The 19444-nt window shown below is 44.0% G+C and overlaps 1 protein-coding gene across 1 annotated transcript in view; it reads right to left on the reverse strand.

The window, feature by feature from the left end:
• Nucleotides 1–1175: 1175 nt before the first annotated feature.
• Nucleotides 1176–19444, reverse strand: part of CCDC9B (coiled-coil domain containing 9B) — a 70348-nt gene continuing 52079 nt past the window's right edge. Inside the window, exons 8-13 of the mRNA XM_035111128.2 lie at nucleotides 19208–19263; nucleotides 17847–17900; nucleotides 16192–16297; nucleotides 10564–10621; nucleotides 8049–8807; nucleotides 1176–3263 (exon numbers count right to left, since the gene is read on the reverse strand). Coding sequence (XP_034967019.2) covers nucleotides 8082–8807; nucleotides 10564–10621; nucleotides 16192–16297; nucleotides 17847–17900; nucleotides 19208–19263 — 1000 coding nt within the window. The 3' untranslated portion in view covers nucleotides 1176–3263; nucleotides 8049–8081. The remainder of the gene's footprint in view (nucleotides 3264–8048; nucleotides 8808–10563; nucleotides 10622–16191; nucleotides 16298–17846; nucleotides 17901–19207; nucleotides 19264–19444) is intronic.

Raw genomic sequence — 19444 nt, forward strand, 5'->3', positions numbered from 1 at the left:
ATATATATATATATATATATATTTCTAGTTCATAATCTGGTAATATGTCTATGTATATTCACAAATCAATCAATGCTGAGTGTTATGGGACATAGGAATCAAATCTATTCAGGTTAAGAACTTCCAAACCTAAAAATCATTTGATCTGTTTGTTTCCGAAGGAGGCCAATGTTGGCTCTCAGAAATTCAAACTATTATTTTTACTGAAGCACATGCTAATTGCACAACATTCTCTGCTTTCTTGCTAACAGGCTGCCTATCTGAGTGCCATCTGAGTGCTTTCCATTTGAGTAAGTGGGAAAACCAAAACACATTTGCTAGTTGAATAATATCAAATGCAATGTCTCTCATTATTCTGGCCCAAAAGTAAAGCACTATTACTATTAGGGCTAGTAAGAGTTTGTTGCTGAGAAGCCAAGCAAATATCTCTGCATGCACACTCCAGACATGCTGCTTTGCTTCACTGAAAATACTGGGTCACGGGATAGCTATGGATGTCCAGACATCTCTTGCAAAAAAATGCAGAGCCCTTCTTTTGCAATCTCTCTCCCCAGCCACATGGTGGTCATAAATAACAATAGGTCTGCTGCAGGTATGTCTTTTCTGAATGCTGACATCATGGGGAGAACAATTCTAATGTGACAGATTTCTGGTGCTGATATCTCTTTAACCCAGCAAAAATTAGAGAAAGCTTGTGTCTATCATGCTCCTTTGAAAGTTGGAATTTTAACTAGGTGTAAGCTGTGTGTAATTCTGCACACTTGAACATTACCTTTTAGAATCGATCTAGTGAAAGAGAATTAATATTGTGTTTTACTCCATACAGGGATACACTGTTGTATAAGTCCCATATGACTGCTGTGCCCACAAGCTGGTGTTCTCTTCTGACCTATCAGATGCAAACAGCATCCACACACAACCTGAATTATTCAGCTCTCTATAACACTTAATTTACTAATTTACTTTATATAATAATGGCATCTCTCTTTCACATTAAATTGTCACAAATTAAATCCCTTCTCCTTTCAAAGCTGTCTAATTTGACTGCCGTTGCCACATCTGCTAGTAGTAGATTCCTTAGGTTAACTCTGTGCTGTACTTCCTTTTGTCTGTTCTGAATCTCCCATCATTTTGCCTTAGTGGATGAGTCCGAGTTCTAGTGTTATGAAAGTGGGAGGAAAAACTTACACCCACTTTCTGAACACAATGCATAATTTTACAAAACTATCCTATCCTGCCCGGCCTTACTTTCCTTTTTACTAAATTTAAAAGCCCCGGTTCCGTGGAGGGGTTTCAGAACTAATATAATTTTAGTTGCCCTTTTCCAGCTCTACAATATCCTCTTTGAGATGTGGGGCCAGAACTACGCAGAGTATTCCAGGCGTGGCCCCACCATAAAATAGTTTAAGGACATAGCAATAATGGCAGTTTTATTTTCAACCCCTTCCCTAATTGTCCCCAGCATGGATGTCACCTTTTCACAGCTGCTGTGCATTGGGTCAACATTTTCATTGCAAAATCCACAATAGCTTACATCTTTTCCCCCTCGTTAGTTTCCTCTTACTCGGACCCTGCCAAAACGTATGTAAAGTTAGGAATTTTTGCCGCAAACAGCATGCATCACTTTACGCTTGCTTACGTTGAACCAGATTTGCCATTTTAATGCACGTTTACCCAAATCAGACAGATTCTTCTGGAGCTCCTTGCAATCCCTTTTTGTTTTTACCAACTTGAACAAAAATTGGTGTTGCCAGCAAACCTGGTCATTTCCCTGCTCACCCCTTCCTCCCGATCACTTATGAGCAAGTTAATAAGTGATCTGGAGTCAGGTCCCGCTGTTTTCCTGGGAGAGGAGTGCTGAGCACATTCTTCAACGTTATAATTGGAATCAATGAGCTGCAATGGTGTGTAACTTCAGCTGGATTGTGCCCATTGGGTTGTTAGGGGAGAGCCAGTCCATAATGCAGACGTTTGTTGCTGGTGCTTGGAGTCGCCTCTGCCAGCCATTTCTCACACATAGCTAGATTGTGTCACAGAACCCTGGTGCTCAAGTGCAATTGGCTCCTATCATATCCTAGAAGTGAGGAGACAATGCTTTGCAAAAAAATTTGTTCTGCTTTATGGAATTATGCTGCAATACCATTTCCCAGGTACAGGGAACCCTGCAGGCCAGCAACTGAAATGACACACAACCGGCACGGTCATATCTCGGTGCTGTCTGATCTGATTTGCACATCTGGTTTCTCTTCCACCATGTTTTGATTTGGGAGTGAAGCCAAAATCAAGGAGTTCAGTCTGGATGTTTTGCTATCTGGGAATGATAACGAATGTTTTGATTTGGGAGTGTAGCCAAAATCAAGGAGTTCAGTCTGGATGTTTTGCTATTGGGAATGATAACAATTTGCCTGTTTCCTTCATACACACATGACCATCGACTTTCCCTCTACCCTCAGAGGGAGAGGCCAAGGGAACAGGCGGCAGTGAGGAGGAGCTGCCTCCTCTTAGAGCCAAAATACCTAGGAAGGGAGTACTGTTTCCTGTATTAAACGAGGAAGTTCATGGTAGTCACGAGTTCAAAACCAGGAAGGTTGAAGAGAGAAAGCATTCTAGAGAAACCTCAATGAACTTGTAGCCATAAATTGTGTGGAACCTGTGACACCACCGGTCCCTTCTCATCATTCTGCCACACTTGTGCAAAGCCACAATGCAGTCTTCCTGGCTGCTGGATCTACTATCTCCTCAGCCACCTTTATTGTTAAGAAAATGGTTTCTTCTTAATTGTCTCTAACTGGCCAAACATCCATAAAACTCAAGCCCAGCCAGAGGCTCTGTAAAGTTTGCCACTTGGTTTTGGAAGCAACAAAAGAATAGATCCGTTGGTCAGTGCTGAGGAGAAAAATAAGGGGAATTATCTTCAAAGCAAACCCAACTTATAAATATCATTAGTTATTCAGTAAAATAAAGTGCATACAGTAGACAACACATGGCCCATCACATGCCCACAATAGGGGGGGGGGAGTTAGGTACAAAATACAAGTGCCATGATTTCCTTTCCTTTCTCCTCAGGAGGCTGCTTGTAAGTAGGCCTTTTCTGTCCTTCGGCACCGAATAGGCAATTTCAGGGCACAAGTGGCTTCTAGACAGGCAAACACCTGCAGGGGGAGGAGTCACTGGGAGCTGAAGGCCAGGTGCTGTAGGTCAGCGTCAGAGGGGGAGATTGTGCTCATCTTCTTTTGCAACCAGATTTGCTTCAGCACGTTGTCCTGGAAAACAAACAAAAGCAACATCAGGGTGGTCAGGAACTGCTGTGTGGCAAATTAACGCTGCAGCAGGCCTCTTGTGTGAGCTACTCACCCAGCTGAGAGTTCGTCCAGCACAAGTTGCTGATCATTGAGAGGTTCTGACGCTGTGAGGATGAGCACGCTGTAAACACCCCCTAATGGAAAACACGAACCTTTCCCATCTCCTCTCCCTACCACCACCCCCAAAAGTCAATTACTTGGCAAAGGCTGAATCAGTTCTTGCTGTGATCCTATCTGTAGAAGCTGAGTACCTCTGGGAGCTAGTTAGTGGAAGCTAGCATTAGGGTAAATGGGGCACAGGCCCACCAACGCCAGCTAGCCCCACTCACCTGCTTTCTTGCTTACAGCCTGTTCAGTAGGCGGTCCTGGCTGTTTAGGGAAGTTTTCAACGCTTGGTGTTTTCTTGTGTTTTTAATATTTTGTTGGGAGCTGTCCAGAGTGGTTTATTTTTCCCTGAAGCTGGCTGAAGGGAGAAGTCCCTGGCATCAGGACTCAGGATCTCTCCAAGCAATTGGACTGACTAGTGTGTGGCAGCCTGTTATAAATCTTTCGGGGTAACTCTTATACAAAATGGGTGTTGGCAGGTAAGGAAAAGCCTCCCACCCCCAAATCTGTCATGACCCCCCCCCCACTAAATATTTCTGAGTAAGGCTGCAGTCCTAAACCTTGCAGTACAGTCCATTCTACTGTAAGCACGGCTTAGTATTAAGAGGTATTGAGAAATGGGCCATGTAGCCTGTCATTTCTATTCCATGATCTTTCTGTGCAAATTCTAAGAACCTCTTCTTTTTTAAAAAAAACAAAACAAAACCCAGTTTCTAGCTATTATATTATACCCACATCTTTTCAGATATAATGGAGGAATGGAGGGGGGGGGGAGTTAACATTTCTGTTGCCTAAGTTCCTATGCTTTTAATCAGGGGAGGAATTCCGTGTACTGCTCAGTCATGCCAACTCCTTCTGCACTGCCTTGCATTCTAAGACTGACCTCCGCAGCTCGCAAGACTTTGGCTGTACTGCTCTTGTTTACGTCAGGGGAGAACGCTGACGTCAGCACCCCACTGTGCTTTGGAAGTTTACCCCAGCTGTATTTTCTCTTTGAGATTCTGAAATTAATTGTCTCGACATAACTGAATGAAAAGCTTTTGTAGTTTGTTTCCTTTGTTGATTTCCCTGGCACTCTTAACTTAAAAACAGGGGGGGGGCGTGTTCTGCAGGGGATTCTGGGCTTGTGCTTTGGGTTGTTGTCATTTTGAAGCAGAGGATGAGAGCAGCTATGAGGACGATCAAGTTTTAAGATAGCAACTCGTGTGAAGAAAGGCTAGAGGTACTGGTTGCACTTAGCCTCCAGTGGGATTTTCAAACTGACTCCATTGGCCATGGAAGGTTGTCTGTCTGCCTGTTGGGGAGAGGGCTTCCCAGAGACACCTGGTTGGCCACTGAGGGAACAGGATGCTGGACTTAGGTGGGCTAATGGCCTGATCTAGAAGGCTCTTCTCATGGGAAGGAAAACCATGGCAAAGTGGGAAATGGAATGGAGTGGAGTGGCTGGAATTGTGAACAGCAGCACTCCACACAGCAACATCTTGTTGCAGATTTTACATGTAAATCTTTTGAAGCAATTATTGGGGGAGGAGCCGGACACCACAGGAAAAGAAAACCCACCATTTATCTACAGTAACCTGATTATTTCATAGTATCATAGAATTGGAAAGGGACCCCGAGAATCATCTAGTCGGACCTGCTACAATGCCCACCATGGGGCTTGAACCAATGACCCTGAGATGAAGAGTCTTATGCTGTACCAACTGGGCTACCCCTTGCAAGGAGAGGATCCCTGTGCCTCAGGTCTTCCCTCCTTCTGTGCATATGCCTGAGAGTGAAAAATGAGCACTTCTCAATTTGTCTGCTGGGGGCAAGTGAGAAATGAAGTTTGTAGATGTGTGATACACCCAGGATATTTCTTATGCCTAAGTAAGAGGTTCTTTTGCCCCTTCTTGGCCATGATGATAATCTATATATTATTGTCCTGAATTTTAAGAACAAACATGCCCATTAGGGTTCTGGTGCCAACTGGGGCAGAGTGAAATAAACATTCTTGCAAGGTGGAATCTGCCTGGGGGTGTGTATTGCATCTTCCGTAAGGGAACAAGATGTGGGATAGATGAGTTCCAGAGCCTTTCCCGGCTCCACCTGAAGATGCCAGAGATTCAACCTAAGGCCTTCTTCTTCTGAGTTATGTCCCTTCCACAAATGCCAGCCAGTGAGTGTCATGGCTGAGTGGGAGTTTGAGCTCAATGAGCAAGGATCTGGGGAATCCTAGTCTGACACTCACAATACCCCACACTGACCCTTGAGATTTCCTGAGAGTTCAGTGTGATTGCTCTGGCAGTGGCGGACACTGGCTCTCTCACCATGGGCATAGCCAAGGGGAGGGCAGGGGGGGGCAGCTGATCAAGTAAAACAATAGAAACACTTAACTGACCAATCACGTCGGTTCTGCCCCCCCCCCAACAAAAATCCTGGCCATGCCCATGGAGGCAGCTACCAGGGACAGATTCTAGCAAGCAGTTGAGGGATGGGTTGGTAGAAGATGAGGGCAAAAGAAGGCTCTTCCTTGCCTCTGTTTTGTCTGCTTCGCCCATTATGTATTATCTGGAGTGTCTGTTAGTCTGTGCATATTATTTTATACAATGGCATGTATAAACGGTGCTAAGGGTTGGAGGTGATGTTCTTTAGACCTGTGGGAAATGCTTAGGCAGCTTTTGGAGGCAATCTTCATTCTGAATAAAAAAAGCAGCATTTCCTCATTCTCTGACAGAAATTGCATCAATGGATAAGATACCGGCTGCAAAGAGTTAAAGTCACGTGTTCCTGAGCTTTTTCTTGGAGAAATGGGTCACAGCTAACAACTCTATGTGCGAAATCTGTCACCGACATAAGGGCTCCACTGATGGATGGCAATATGAAGAAAGATGGTCCTACAACTTGACATGAAATGTGTGGGATGGGAAGGAACATCAACATTCTACCAAGTTGTAATTTTTTTTTAACCTAAGGCAATTTCAGATCATCAAGTTAGACAAGTCTTATTAATAAGTAATAGTGATTGATGGTGCTGATGATAAAAAAGAAACTGTGTGTTACAAGCAAAGGGTTTTGCTATAGTTTCTCACATATGGTTCCTCTTAGCACCATCTCTTACATCTGCAGATCAGAAGACCAGGACTAATATAAAATAAAATAAATGATAAAATACAAAAAGAATTCTGCAAAGTCATGTATGTGTGTAAGTGTGTTTTAACAATTTGCATCAACATTGTTTTAACATGGGTTGTAAGCACACTAAACAGCTTTAACATTTCAAAAGTATGATTATTCGGCTCTTCAGAGGTTTACCTATGTCTGAAATATCATATGATCCATTTCAAAATCCGAGACTTCAGTTTCTGTGTTATTTACAGTGGTACCTCGACTTACGAACGACTCGACAACCAAATTTTTTGACTTACGAATGGGGGTAATGGCCGCACGCTTACAAATATCTTGACATCCGGAAAAAAACTGCGGCGGTTTTAGATAGGGATTTTTTGACTTACAAATTTTTAGATAGACCCTTGAATTTTTAAAAGAATGACTAATAACTTTTTTTAAAGTAGCCAATAACTAGCCACAAACAGATTTCAAATTGTTGACCTTCTGTACTACCAGTATTCAGTATTTTGTTATTAAAAGAACAAGCATGACTCCCAGTATGTCACATGAGATACTGCCAGTTTATGTAATATTGGGCTTTCGTTAGGAAGCTGCCACAATTTCTTCACTTTGGAGGAAGTCTGCTGAATTCTCTGGGAGACTGTGCGCAAGGAAAGGAGCAAGATAAGAAGAATTTTAACTCCCAAAGTCACAGCTTGTAGCTGCTATTAAAATACCGTGTTTGTAAGCTGTTGTGCACTTGCCAGGAAAATCTTAGTTTAGACATTTTACTCAATGTTTCTCAGCTTTGCTCTGTGGATATCGGTGGTTTTCTGGGAAGGAAACATCTCGGAGCAAGGTTGGGAATGGCAGCTGAATATGTTTGTTTGAACCTAAAAGTCTGGAAAGTATAACCTGTAAGAAAAGACCTACCTTACTGCTGGAGAAGAGCATTCTGCTTCTGCAGGGGGTTTCCTTTTCACCCCCAACTAGATAATCTGAACAAATGAATGAATCGTCTTAATTATCTTTAGTAGGATCACAGCAGGCTTGCCCAAGATTAAGACTTGCAGCTTTGAAGAAGAGAGCTGCATTCTCATTACAGCTTGCAATCATTTGGAAGCCGGTTGTTGCTTACTATCTTCTGCTGTGAACTGTTTAGCTGCGTAATGGCAGATTCATCCATATAATATTAGGATCTGTGCCTAGTAAGTGGGAATTGACCAACCTATAGAAAATGCAGCTTTCAAGAGTCATCACAATAATGCCTTCAACACAAAGAGGCCAGTCAAAGATTGTGAGCTGTGCTCCTAAGCGACAAGGACTGAATCCACGAGGGGGTTCTCCTGTTTAAACCTCAGTGTAGTGAATGCAAACAGTCCTACCAGTGCAAGTATGATTCATTTCAGTAGGGGATGGGCAGGAGAACTTCCTGGATGGTGGCGTCTCATCTTTTTAGGTGTAACTGAGCTACCAGGCTTGAGCTCTTGGGACAGAGCAGGCTAGAAATCTACATAAAACGCCAAGTGGAGGGACTAGCATTGCACTCACCTTTGACCTCTACGGAGCCCTGTGTGTTCGGTCTTAATCCTGTGTTTTGTTACTGCACAACTGAGGTTGGCCATCTTCCTTGTTCCTCATTTGTGCCCCTTCCTGTACAAATTCATTCATCGGGTCTGGAATTTCTTTACATGGAGGCCTGGACTCCTCCATTTGAACAAGGCAGGCTGCAGCGTCACTTTCCTTTGCAGGGATTATCTCCTTCTGGAGGCCACCAACTTGGTTCTCTTCTCCTTGTCCTACTGTGATCAGCCCTTGGCCTTCACCACCTCCTTCTTCCTTGTTCAACAGCTCACTATGGTTTCCTGCCTGCTCCCCACAAGGGTTCTGTTCACAATATGCACTTTTGTCTAAGCCACCTTCATAGACTATGGAATTGATTTCTTGAAGGTTGTACCCAGAAGTCTGCACCACATTCCCAGGCACTCCCTGACAAGAGCTGCTGTTCATATAGTTGCCCTTGAGAGACAAATCAGTCCCAGTTACTGACTTACTGAGTTTGAGATCTGCTCCGGTCTCATCTGCACTAATTGTGGGAGACATGTCCTGGGTTAGGTACCTCCTGGCTTTTTCATTTGCACCCTGCTCTCCACCTGCAGATTGGTTCCATTCATCTCTTTGGGCTTGAGGCAAGGGAGCACTCGGTTCTGGGGGCTTTATATTATTCTCTAGGCCTGCTGAGAAGTTATGCTCCTTGACTGCTTCACTAGCCAGAGCTTGCTTTTTCAGTTGCTCGTTGCTTGAGGATCTCTAGAATGACAGAAGACAAAACTTTGCTTACTTACTTATTACAAAATTGACTTAAAGAAACAACAGATTACCCATACAAAGCAGTTGGTACCGGTATCAGTAGCTGGCTACCAGAGGTACGGTAGCTAAAGTTAAGTCTCCCTTTCACTAGTAAGAAAACTAAAGCACAGCTACTGAGACTTGTGGGTATAGAAGAAGAGAAGAAGAGTTTGGATTTGATATCCCGCTTTATCACTACCCACAGGAGTCTAGGGTAGTATACAACTTCTCCTTCTCCTTCTCCTTCTCCTTCTCCTTCTCCTTCTCCTTCTCCTGTGAGCTTCATGGCTTACAACATAATCCTAATCGTTCCTACTCAGAACTATACCCTGTTGAATTCAAAGGGAACATGGGGTTATAGGATTACAGCCTTAGATAGGATTTGGACCTGGTCCTAGCCCAGCACTCTAACCACACTACCACACTTGACGCAGGAAATGATTTGCCTGGCTCACATAATTCCTGTTTATAAGCAGTGCTGGGGCATGCAAACAACTGAGGCACAAGTGGCCCTTAAAAAACAACACCTAGCAACCAGAGTGGGAAAATGTACAGTACTTTAAAATATGCACAGTTCTTCATTGCAATGAAATAATTTCTCATTTACCCAACTATCTCCATATTAGGCCAAACCCTTCAAAATCAATTTGGCATATTTTGAAATACACTGCATAGGATTTGGCCTATTAATGATTTATTATTGGAGAGACAGCATATATTATACATATATAATATAAGATCATTGTTTTATTGTAATAAAGAATTAATTCAACGGCCCTGGAGTGATCTGGGACTAGGCAACGTTGAAGAAATTCCCGGGCCACTCTGGTAACACAGGGATCTTCCCTCATACTCATAAGCATTGGTTAAAGGATTAGCTTTTCTCACCTTCCCAGTGCAAGCTTCTGTGTGCCAAAGTAGAGGGGATGCTCGGAGCTGTTTGATCAATCTGCTGCTGCTGCTTCTAACTGAAATGTAGCTATATGAAGCTGGAAATCTGGGAGCAGTGACAGCAGAGTTCATAGCTACATCATCGTTACAACCCAATCCTTGAGGGTGGGCAGGGAGGATACAGGATCGTTTCTTTCCCATCATGGGAGGGAAAGCAACTAGATGTGTTTCTGTGTGTGTGTGTATCTACACTAAAGCAGTGTGAGGGGGGAAAGTTAAACATCTTCTTTCTCTCCTCCACTGCCTTACTCTAATCAGATCTGCAACCCCCTGTTAGATGCATTTCAGTTCAATAAACAAAAACCTCCAGTAGCCTGGTCAGGCATCAGTGGGAATCTTATCCAGCTTGGCCCCCAGTTAATGCGAGACTCTACTCTTAACTTTGATGAGTTAAGAACCAAGGGCTGTAGTTCTTCTGGATTAATGCAAAGTACAAGGATGGCGCAAGGCTTGGTGTTATTTTGTTTGGTCGGGCACTTCTGATCAGTGGACCAAACCTGGCTTGCCAGGGGTGCCAACCTCTCTCAGGAGGCTGTTTCCCTCAAAGCATGCCCACCTGAGGTGGCAAAGCTTGCTGATGAAACCAAATTGTCCAGGGTTGTTAAAACAAAAATGGATTGCAAAGAGCTCCAAAAGGACAGGTAGGTGGCCCCACCCAACCATCACAGTTGGCCTGCAAGGATAGATGCTGATAAGGATCTGGCCCACAGAATCAAAAAGGGTTCTCCATTCCTGATCTAAGCAACACTCTATAGAGGAGACTCACCTGCTTATCAGGTTCATCCTTTACAAAGGGCATTTCTTCACCTTCCTTGGCATCCCATCTGTAAAACAGCACACACAAAAATGAGGGTTGTCAAATGTTGATAGGACTCCCTTTTGGATAATAGCTGTTTTGCCTAACCTGGGAGCTCCATCTCCTTGCAGAGGGTCTTGAACACAACCCTAGACAAGATTCCAAGTTTTCCACCAGTAACAACCAGTCATTAGGAAGAAAAGGTGAAGCATGTAACCACTGACTATCTACTAACTATGATATCAGAGGATGAGGAGGATGAGTTGGGATTAAGTCTGTGTTCCTTGTTATTGTTTCTTTAAGCGGTTCTCAAAAACCAGGGAGTGAGAGCACAGGAGGTCTGCTCTTGCTCATGCTTGCCTCTGTTTTTGGAAACTGCCTATAAACCATATTAGCTCTTGCAGCAATCCTTCTTATAAAGATGCTCAGATTGTCCAGATTCATCACAACATTTGCACTCGCAGCACCTAAAGAGCATATTCATCTTAATTCCAAAGGTTCATCAGGGGCCATTAATCTTTCACAAGCTGGTTGTTAAAAGTGTAATATAATAAAAACCATAAAATCAAATTTCTATTCCCAGACATTTGTCATTAGACTAACAGCATGTACCAGTGATTTATGGAGCTGTCTGCCACAGTTTGCGAACTAACACCAAGAGAAGGAGTGTATTCCAGAGTATCCTCTATTTCACACGCAAAGTGACAGGTCAGTTGCTGCCTTTTTTCCTGACACAGACTCTATTAAAGTTTCTATTAAAATAGTACAAAATTTAGCAAAGCAATATATACAGTATATTTACAGGGAGGTTATATTCTTCAGTATACAAGGGAAAATACAACTACCGGTAATTGGAGCACTTTTTCCAGGAAAGTAGGAATCCAAGTGACTCAGTTTTCCCCAGTGTGCAGATGGAGTGATAGAGGAAAATTCACTATTTGAATTTCTGCCTATCGTGTCGCACCTCGAGGCCCAGGAACTCTGATGATCAGGATAACTGATACAGAACTTTTTTAAAAATGTTCAAAGTATTTGACATTTATTATTATTATTATTATTATTATTATTATTATTATTATTATTACATGTGAAAGCAGGTCACATTATTCCTGCACACACCCCATTGCAGATGGGGGCCTCAGGCTCATATGTAGTGCTTTGCTTAAAATGACCATTAGTGATTAGGCAGCTCTAAAACCCAAGCCAGGGATTTCTTAGTTCATACTAACAAATTCAGGTTGCACAGTTAAAGCTGAATTGTCTCTCCCTCCCCACTCAAATCGGACTTTGCAATAAGGAAAGTAAAATGCAGTGGGAAATGTGGAATACTACTTGCACGACACAATATTGCATCACCTCCCTGGGAATGATCACTAAATGGCCCTCTTTGAACCTTCCCACAAATGTTGTGCAACCAAATTGGGATGAATGCTCAATGGACAGGAGGTTTGGAAGGAATCTCCGTTTCTGTGCCAGACTTTGTCACTGTCAAGGCAATTTCTCTTCACAGGGAGATCACCTCATTATTAGCTGGGGGTGCATGCAAGAATTATGTTGCATGCCACCCCAATCTTGGAGCGGTGCAAGTTTCCAGGGGTTCCACGTGCTTACCCAGGGTTCAGTTTTCTTGGAATGAGAAACAGTGGAGACTGTGGTGTCTTTAGGATATGTGGTTTATTTACACATAAATACAACCTGACCCTGTGACCCTGTGATGGAGGCGCTCACAGCATTAACACCCCAAGAGGGTCTTGCTTCTCCCATAGACACAGCCTTTGATTCCATCCACTCTGACATTTGTCTTTCTAACTCCCAGCAAGTTTGTACCATTTATCATCTGGCACAGAGTCACCCCCTTTGTTTCCTTAATGACCCATTACCTCACCAGGAAACTAGCCTGGCTATTCCAGGAATTCGAATCTTTGCTCAGATTTTAACACTTGCTGGATCCAGGAATTAGAAGGGCGTACAGCCCCTCTTCCCCCCACCAAGTCATAACAGTTATTTCCCCTTCAGATATTTCCTAGCCATTGTGAACAGCAGCAGTTTAGAACTATCAGCCAATCTTCCAAACTATAGGGGGGAGTTGTTACTTGGCAACTTTGCTAGGACTGTTGTCAATCTCTAGCACTACTCCTGGATAAATTAAACCCCTTCTGTTTAAACCCCAATCTTACAGTACTGTATTAACACAGAACGAGGGCGTTGCTAATGCCCTTTAGAAAAAGAGATTAATGAACACGAAGCTGAGATTTTTCCTGTTCATTTGTTCCACTGGCAGCTGTTCTTTTGTACCTGTTTTCAGGTCACATGTGCATTACTATTTTTATATGAGTTCTAGCACTGTTGGTACCCAGGCCATGCTACGGACTTCAGTCATTAGTGTTTACATCACCATGCCGCCACTTCAGGTGTGTCAGCAGATAGGTGGGTGGTTATAAAAAATTAAATACACCTCATCAGCAGAGGTTGGTGGCGGAAGCAGCAGCACTGTTGGATACTGAGCAGTGCTGTTGCCACTACTCTGAACTCCTATAGGGAATTGCTGTTCGTAGCACTCTAGGAGGTGAGTGGGAAACTGCCTTTCTGAAATAAATGCCATTTCACCACTGCCACTGCTGGACAACACCTGCTGCTGGCGAAGCAGTGTATGATGGGGCACTCACAATCTTCTGCTGGAGGGCGGGCTTCACCTTGGTGTGCTTGGAGAAGCTGGGTTTGCAAATGGCCTGATTCTGGTGCTGAAGTTACACTCTCTGGGCTGGGAATTGTGTCTCCAGCAAGGGACTGTCCCAGGAACTCGATCCCAATGACTTCAGTACACTTTCATGAGAGGGGCACAGTGGTATTTTATGGATGTGGCTATAACCTTGTATATATCTTATGGTGGCACTGAAAGTAGTTGCTCAGTGGGCATTGTGATCAGAGTTACCATTCTTCTCTTGTACTCCACTGTTTACTTTATTACCAGACTCAATGGTCACTTCTTGTCTTCCAGCCTCAGCTTCCACCCTAATGATTACAAGTGGGGAAGAACTGCTTTCCAAGTACTGCTATGGTGTTATCTACCGGGTAGGCAACCTAAGGCCCATGGGCCGGATGCGGCCCAATCGCCTTCTCAATCCGGCCTGCAGACGGTCCGGGAATCAGCGTGTTTTTACATGAGTAGAATGTGTCCTTTTATTTAAAATGCATTTCTGGGTTATTTGTGGGAGGACCTGCCTGGTGTTTTTACATGAGTAGAATGTGTGATTTTATTTAAAATGCATCTCTGGGTTATTTGTGGGGCATAGGAATTCGTTCATTCCCCTCCCCCCAAAAAAATATATAGTCCGGCCCACCACATGGTCTGAGGGACGGTGGACCGGCCCATGGCTGAAAAAGGTTGCTAACCCCTGATCTAGTTTATCAGGTTTCAGGGTGGGGGAGTTAAAGTCAAAGCTGATAAAAGAATAAGCCATCCATTACCCCTGATTTAACAAACCGTATCTATATTTTTCGGTTTGCCTGTGCTGTAGTGGTTGGTCTTACAGGTTTGCTTTGTTTCAGCACTCCAGTGGAGCTTTAAAACACAAATGTAGCTGTATTTTCACCCTTTCCCTAAAGCATTTTTACGTTGCGAGAAACGAAAATGGCATAATTGCACTTAATTACAGACAGAAGCAATGCTACTTATTGGAAGAAGCAAGAGATTTAAGTTTGCTGTACGGGTAGGGGCTAAGTCTCAGGAACAATCTTATTTATAAAGGCAAGTCCAAACACACCGATTTAATTTGAAAGCTCTAACCCAAACACCAGCAAGGAATAAAAAAAACAGGTGTGATTTGTGATACACACATAAAGTTGAATAAGCAGACTATATTTAATAGGCCATAAAAGCCCAACAACAACATCTTTCTGCTGGAATAAGTTTCCCTTCTCATGCATAACAACTGCTTGCCTAATGTGAGCGGCACATTCCCACTGTGGCCGTGGAAATACTGTCCTGCTTTGCAGTTGCGTTACTGTCCATATGTGGACAATTCTGAGACTAAAATCATAGGAGACGATTGGCAATGTGCCAAGTGCACTTTTAAGAGCAATTCTGATGTTCTGGACTAGATTTTAATGGAATTTAGGATAGGAGGAATCTAATCATACTTGCATGGAATTTCTGTTCATTTGTGGATTCTGTTATAGTCTCATTTTAAAAGGCACAATTTGTGCATATGTATACTGTGGTCTTTCCCCCCACCCCCTAGTGTAATCGCCCTGATAATGCCACTCCATCTTTGATGTACATAAACTGCTTCTATCAATAGTGTGGTCTAATAGCTAGAAAATTCCAAAAAGAGTAAGTCAAATTCTAGCTTCTGGTCTTGGCACTCCTTGACTCAGGATATGTTTGTGGGGTGGGGACCAGGGGGCTTTATTTAATTACAGGAGCAGGAAGATTTTCACTGAGATCACAGTACTGTACTGTAGTGTACTGGAGAAAGAAAGTTTAACACTTTCCTACCCAACCACAATCCTGATGAAAATTATGCAGCTAGGGGGGGGGGAAACCTCCCATTGGCACTATTCTAGCCCCCACCCTGGATTTGGGAAAGACTAACAAAGAATTACTCATGCAATTAAACTCATTTTCAGTATAGTCTGGAAAAAGGAAATATGATTTGTTGCAATTATCTTCCTGGAGTCATTGCCTTTGGGTATTTATGTGCATTTCCCTTAGTGATACAATCTAGTCTTGAAACAGTTTATTCATGATACTGCCCCCCCCCCCCGGACTGTAATTGGTAAGTTTTAAAGCTTGTCCATTGAAAGTCAATTTTTTGAATGGATGGCAAGAGCCATCCTGAGATCAGCAACTAACCAAACAGTACATGAGCTGGAGACGGTGGCAGTGGGTATGAAGTTGGGCGCTAGGGAAACTGTTCTGCAAATAGTTTGTTTCAGTTAATTTGTGAAACGATTCCAAGAGTAAACCTCACTGAATCCACTTACTTCAGATTACACATGGTTAGGATGGCACTGTAATAAGTAAAGAAGATTTCCCTTTTCTTAAGAATTGGGAGTAGTAGTCTCCATTACATTTTATGTTACTGACGTCTCCCTTTCAACAAACCGCTGAATTGGAGCAAATGGCAATTTGTGGGAAACCCCAATTGCCATTTGTTTCCCTTCCGCTTTATAGAGCGGGTTTTTGTGGGGAACTAACGCTCCAGGGTGGGGGAAAAGAACAGCTTTGAAGCGTGGACCTGAGCTTGGAAAACATGGGGCTAAAGGTAAGGGTGGATAGGGCTGTCATATGTCTGGATTTTCCCAGAGATTACTGGGATTTCAAAGGTGGAATTGACAGAAAGGGGATTTCTGAAAGGCGGTGCTTTGTCCTGGATCTTAGGCAAGTCAACAGAAAAAGCGGGTTTTCCTTAAAGAAGCTCAACAACTTGGGGGTTTCCGTAAAAAAAAGCTCAACAAATTTCAGGATGTCCTGGCTTTTACTCTTTGAAATATGGCAACCCTAAGTGTGGATAAGGCCTGAGTGGAGATGCCCATTTTGACTGAGCAGGACTCCCACCAGAGGCAGTGAAGTCCCATTGAAAGCTGCTCCCTTACCTTCTGGCTCTGCCTGTTAGTCTGTCCTTCCCTCTGGCTTTACTGCTCACTACTGGCAATGTTCTGGCAGCAGACTCACTGGTGCTTCTTCTGTGCTGACCTCCACCTAAAAGAAAAATGCCATGAGCCAAGGCTAGCCAGTCCAGCACCAGGCCACAATACGCCACAGTTCTGACCTCCATGGCTAAAGAAGGGCCCAGCAGCCATGAGGACTGGAAGTGGAAGGGCTACAGAATCCTTGGATGGTATCCAATGAAACAGTTACATTGCACAGCTAAAGCATTTTGCTCTAGTGTAACCTCCCCACCTTTTTTTCTCCCTGTGCACCTCTGTTCCAGGGGTTCTCCCTACTCTCTGGAGCAGATTGAGGGGAGAGCATGGGATGAGGAGAAGGTCGAGAAGTTACATTGTGCAGCTGAACATCACTGCACTGGCCTTTTTTAGTTGGATGTCACCCATGCAGTTAGCCAGGGATGAGGGGATTGCACTGAGAAAGATAAAAGTGTCCATTTTCATGGGGTTCCAGGATTTTGGTCTGAAGGCGTGTGCCACTCAGCAAGCTTGCTGAAGCTAAGCAGGTCTGGATCTGGTCAGTGTAGAGGTGGGAGATTGCCTGGCTCTTCATAGTGGGGAGAGGGGGAGGCAGGCTGCATAGAAATGTATAAGCAAACTTCCAAAATCAAACAGTGGGAGTGTTTTTTTGTGATCCTTCCTGTCCTGATTCAGTTATTTCCTTGCTTGCTTCTTTGGTTATCCAAATACCACTCTTTCCCCCACCCCTTGTGCCATCTCTGGATGCTATTCAGCCACAAAGTCCATGGAACTTCCTGGTGCAGTCCTCTTCAACCATTCCCAGAATGCTCCCTGGTTGCAAAGCTTTGGCTCGCATGTCTGGAAACTATAACCCCTGCAACATGCCCACTCTGATTGTCCTATATGGAACCATTCCCAGCCTGCCTCCTAGCATACAGCATTTCTGCTCTGCTTCTCGTCAGCTTTGTCCTTGGCTGTTAGCCAGCAGTGTGCCCTCTTTGCAAGGAAAGAGACAGGATAGGCTCGATGAATCCTGCTTTTGGGGGAGGGGGATTTCAGTTCTCCTTTACTTCAGTGTCCCAAATAATCCCATCGAGCTGTGATGTCACAGAAAGGTGCAAGAAATAGCAACAGCAGTATACGGTAGCAATGGAAGGAAGCATAAACCCACAGAAATAGTCGCAATTAGCACCTGAAGGTCAGGGAAAGTTGTATGATATCCAGGGCCTCTACAAATGCAACATTAACTCTGGGCCTGGAGCCGTGGCGGAGCTTCATGCTCCAGCACCGGGGGGGGGGGGAAGAGCAGGCGGGGGTAGGGCTGGCGCACGTCCTGGGGGCATAGTGTGCTGCCCACAGGGGCGTGGTGCGCATTCTGGGGGTGTGGCATGCTGCCTGTGGAGGTGTGGCGCCCAGCGCAGGCAGGGGTGGGGACAGCCGCGATGGCACCCCACTGGGATCGCGCTGCAAGGGGCAGCGGCCTGGAGTGGTGGCAAGATGGTCTTGGGGGCAATAACTTCCTACCTAGGAAATGTTTCTGTGATACTTCTGACATGGAAAAGAAAGCCAGCATTTACATTACAGCTGAACTCAACTCAACCCTGTTCCTGAGACTTACTCACTTTTTCCTTCAGAAGGCAAGGATCGGTGCTGGGACTTCCTGGCACTTCTTCCTCCTTGAAAGGACAAAGCATTTAACAGAGCAGGATCATGTAACAACAAATTCCATCCCCCAGCAGCAGCAGCAGCAGCAGAGCACAGATTGCCTAATTTGACGTCAAAACCGTTTGCACATCTAGGAAAGGGAGGATCAGGTTAATATAAAAATCTGTACATTGGTGAAAAGGGAACCAAGAAAGCAACTAGTATAACAGTGGTGAGCAAAAAAAGGTGAACATTTTTTTTAGAAATCTACGTGCAGGTAGAAATCTTCAACATTTATTGGAAAGTTGCTTCCAAATATCTTTTGTTTTGTGAATCGGAACATGGAATTTGATTTCTATGTGCCTCACTTAGAGGCATTGTGCATTGTCTTCAGTCTCTTTTTTCTAACCCCTACCCCCCAAATAGAAACTTTTCAATTTTCAAAGTAGTCAGAGTCTATGGTTCATCATATTACAAAGGCAACAGTGGATTTTGACCTAGTCAATATAGGCAATTGGAGTGTCCCTTCTGGTGAATGTAGAGTTCAGGGATTGAGTTCTGGGGAACGTCTCAAGAGAATACCATGCAGCAGACACGAGAGCCCTAAGAAGCAAGCTGTACTTCGACTTTTCCTTTATGGTGCAGAACAAAAATTATTGTTTTATTTGCACTTTAACGCTGGAGCTGTCTCATATCCCCGACCCGTACGGAAATAAAGAACTCACATGAGTAAAGAAAGAAGGCAGTGCAAGAATCTTTGAGAGTTGCCCATGATTCCCCAACCCCCATTCCAAAACGCTGGACACACTGCTTAACACTGCTATTCCCAGACACTTGCTTTTTTTCCCCCCCACCTAGAGAGCCACACAGAAACAGCATTGGCTTAGCAACTGCTCTTGAAAGTTTGCACACCAGGTTTAGGGGTGTCTTCCACCATCCACTTCAACGACATAAAACTACTACTGTGAGTCACACCTCAAAATGAAGACATGAAAAACTGGGATGGGAGTGACAAGGGCCCAGCATCTTCTGACAGAGGCATGACTTTTAAAAGGTATGAAAGAAGTAGCCTTCAGACTTGGAGCCACATTGGGAGAGGGCTGGATATCTGAGACAGAGCAAATGAGATAGCCAAGAGATGCATTGTTTGACCCTGACATCAACTTATTTATTCACTTATTGAATGTCTGTTCTGTCCTTCCTCGTGAAGGAGTCTGGGGAGCGGGGGCAAACAGACCCACAATTTAAGCACAAAAAGGAAAAGGAAGGCAATTCTAGAACAGTTAAATGCTGTCAGAAAAGCAGTTGCCGGTAAATACATGTCCAGTCCTTTGCTCACCTTTCTTGTTGTGGACACAATCCAAAGCTGGCTCTCCATCTTTAGTATCATCAAACCTGCAAATGAAAGTAATAGTTCAGGTATGAAGCTGGGGCAGAGAAGAATCTTCCCAAAAGGCTGCTCATGTTAAATTTAACACATTAACAAATGACTGTGTGAACCTACCCCTTGTTATAAAACAATCCTTGCTTTTGCCTGCCCTGAAAACTGCTGCCAAACAGTTTTGCCAAGTGGCTG

Source organism: Zootoca vivipara, chromosome 1 (genome assembly GCF_963506605.1).
Source record: "Zootoca vivipara chromosome 1, rZooViv1.1, whole genome shotgun sequence".
Classification (NCBI taxonomy): domain Eukaryota; kingdom Metazoa; phylum Chordata; class Lepidosauria; order Squamata; family Lacertidae; genus Zootoca; species Zootoca vivipara.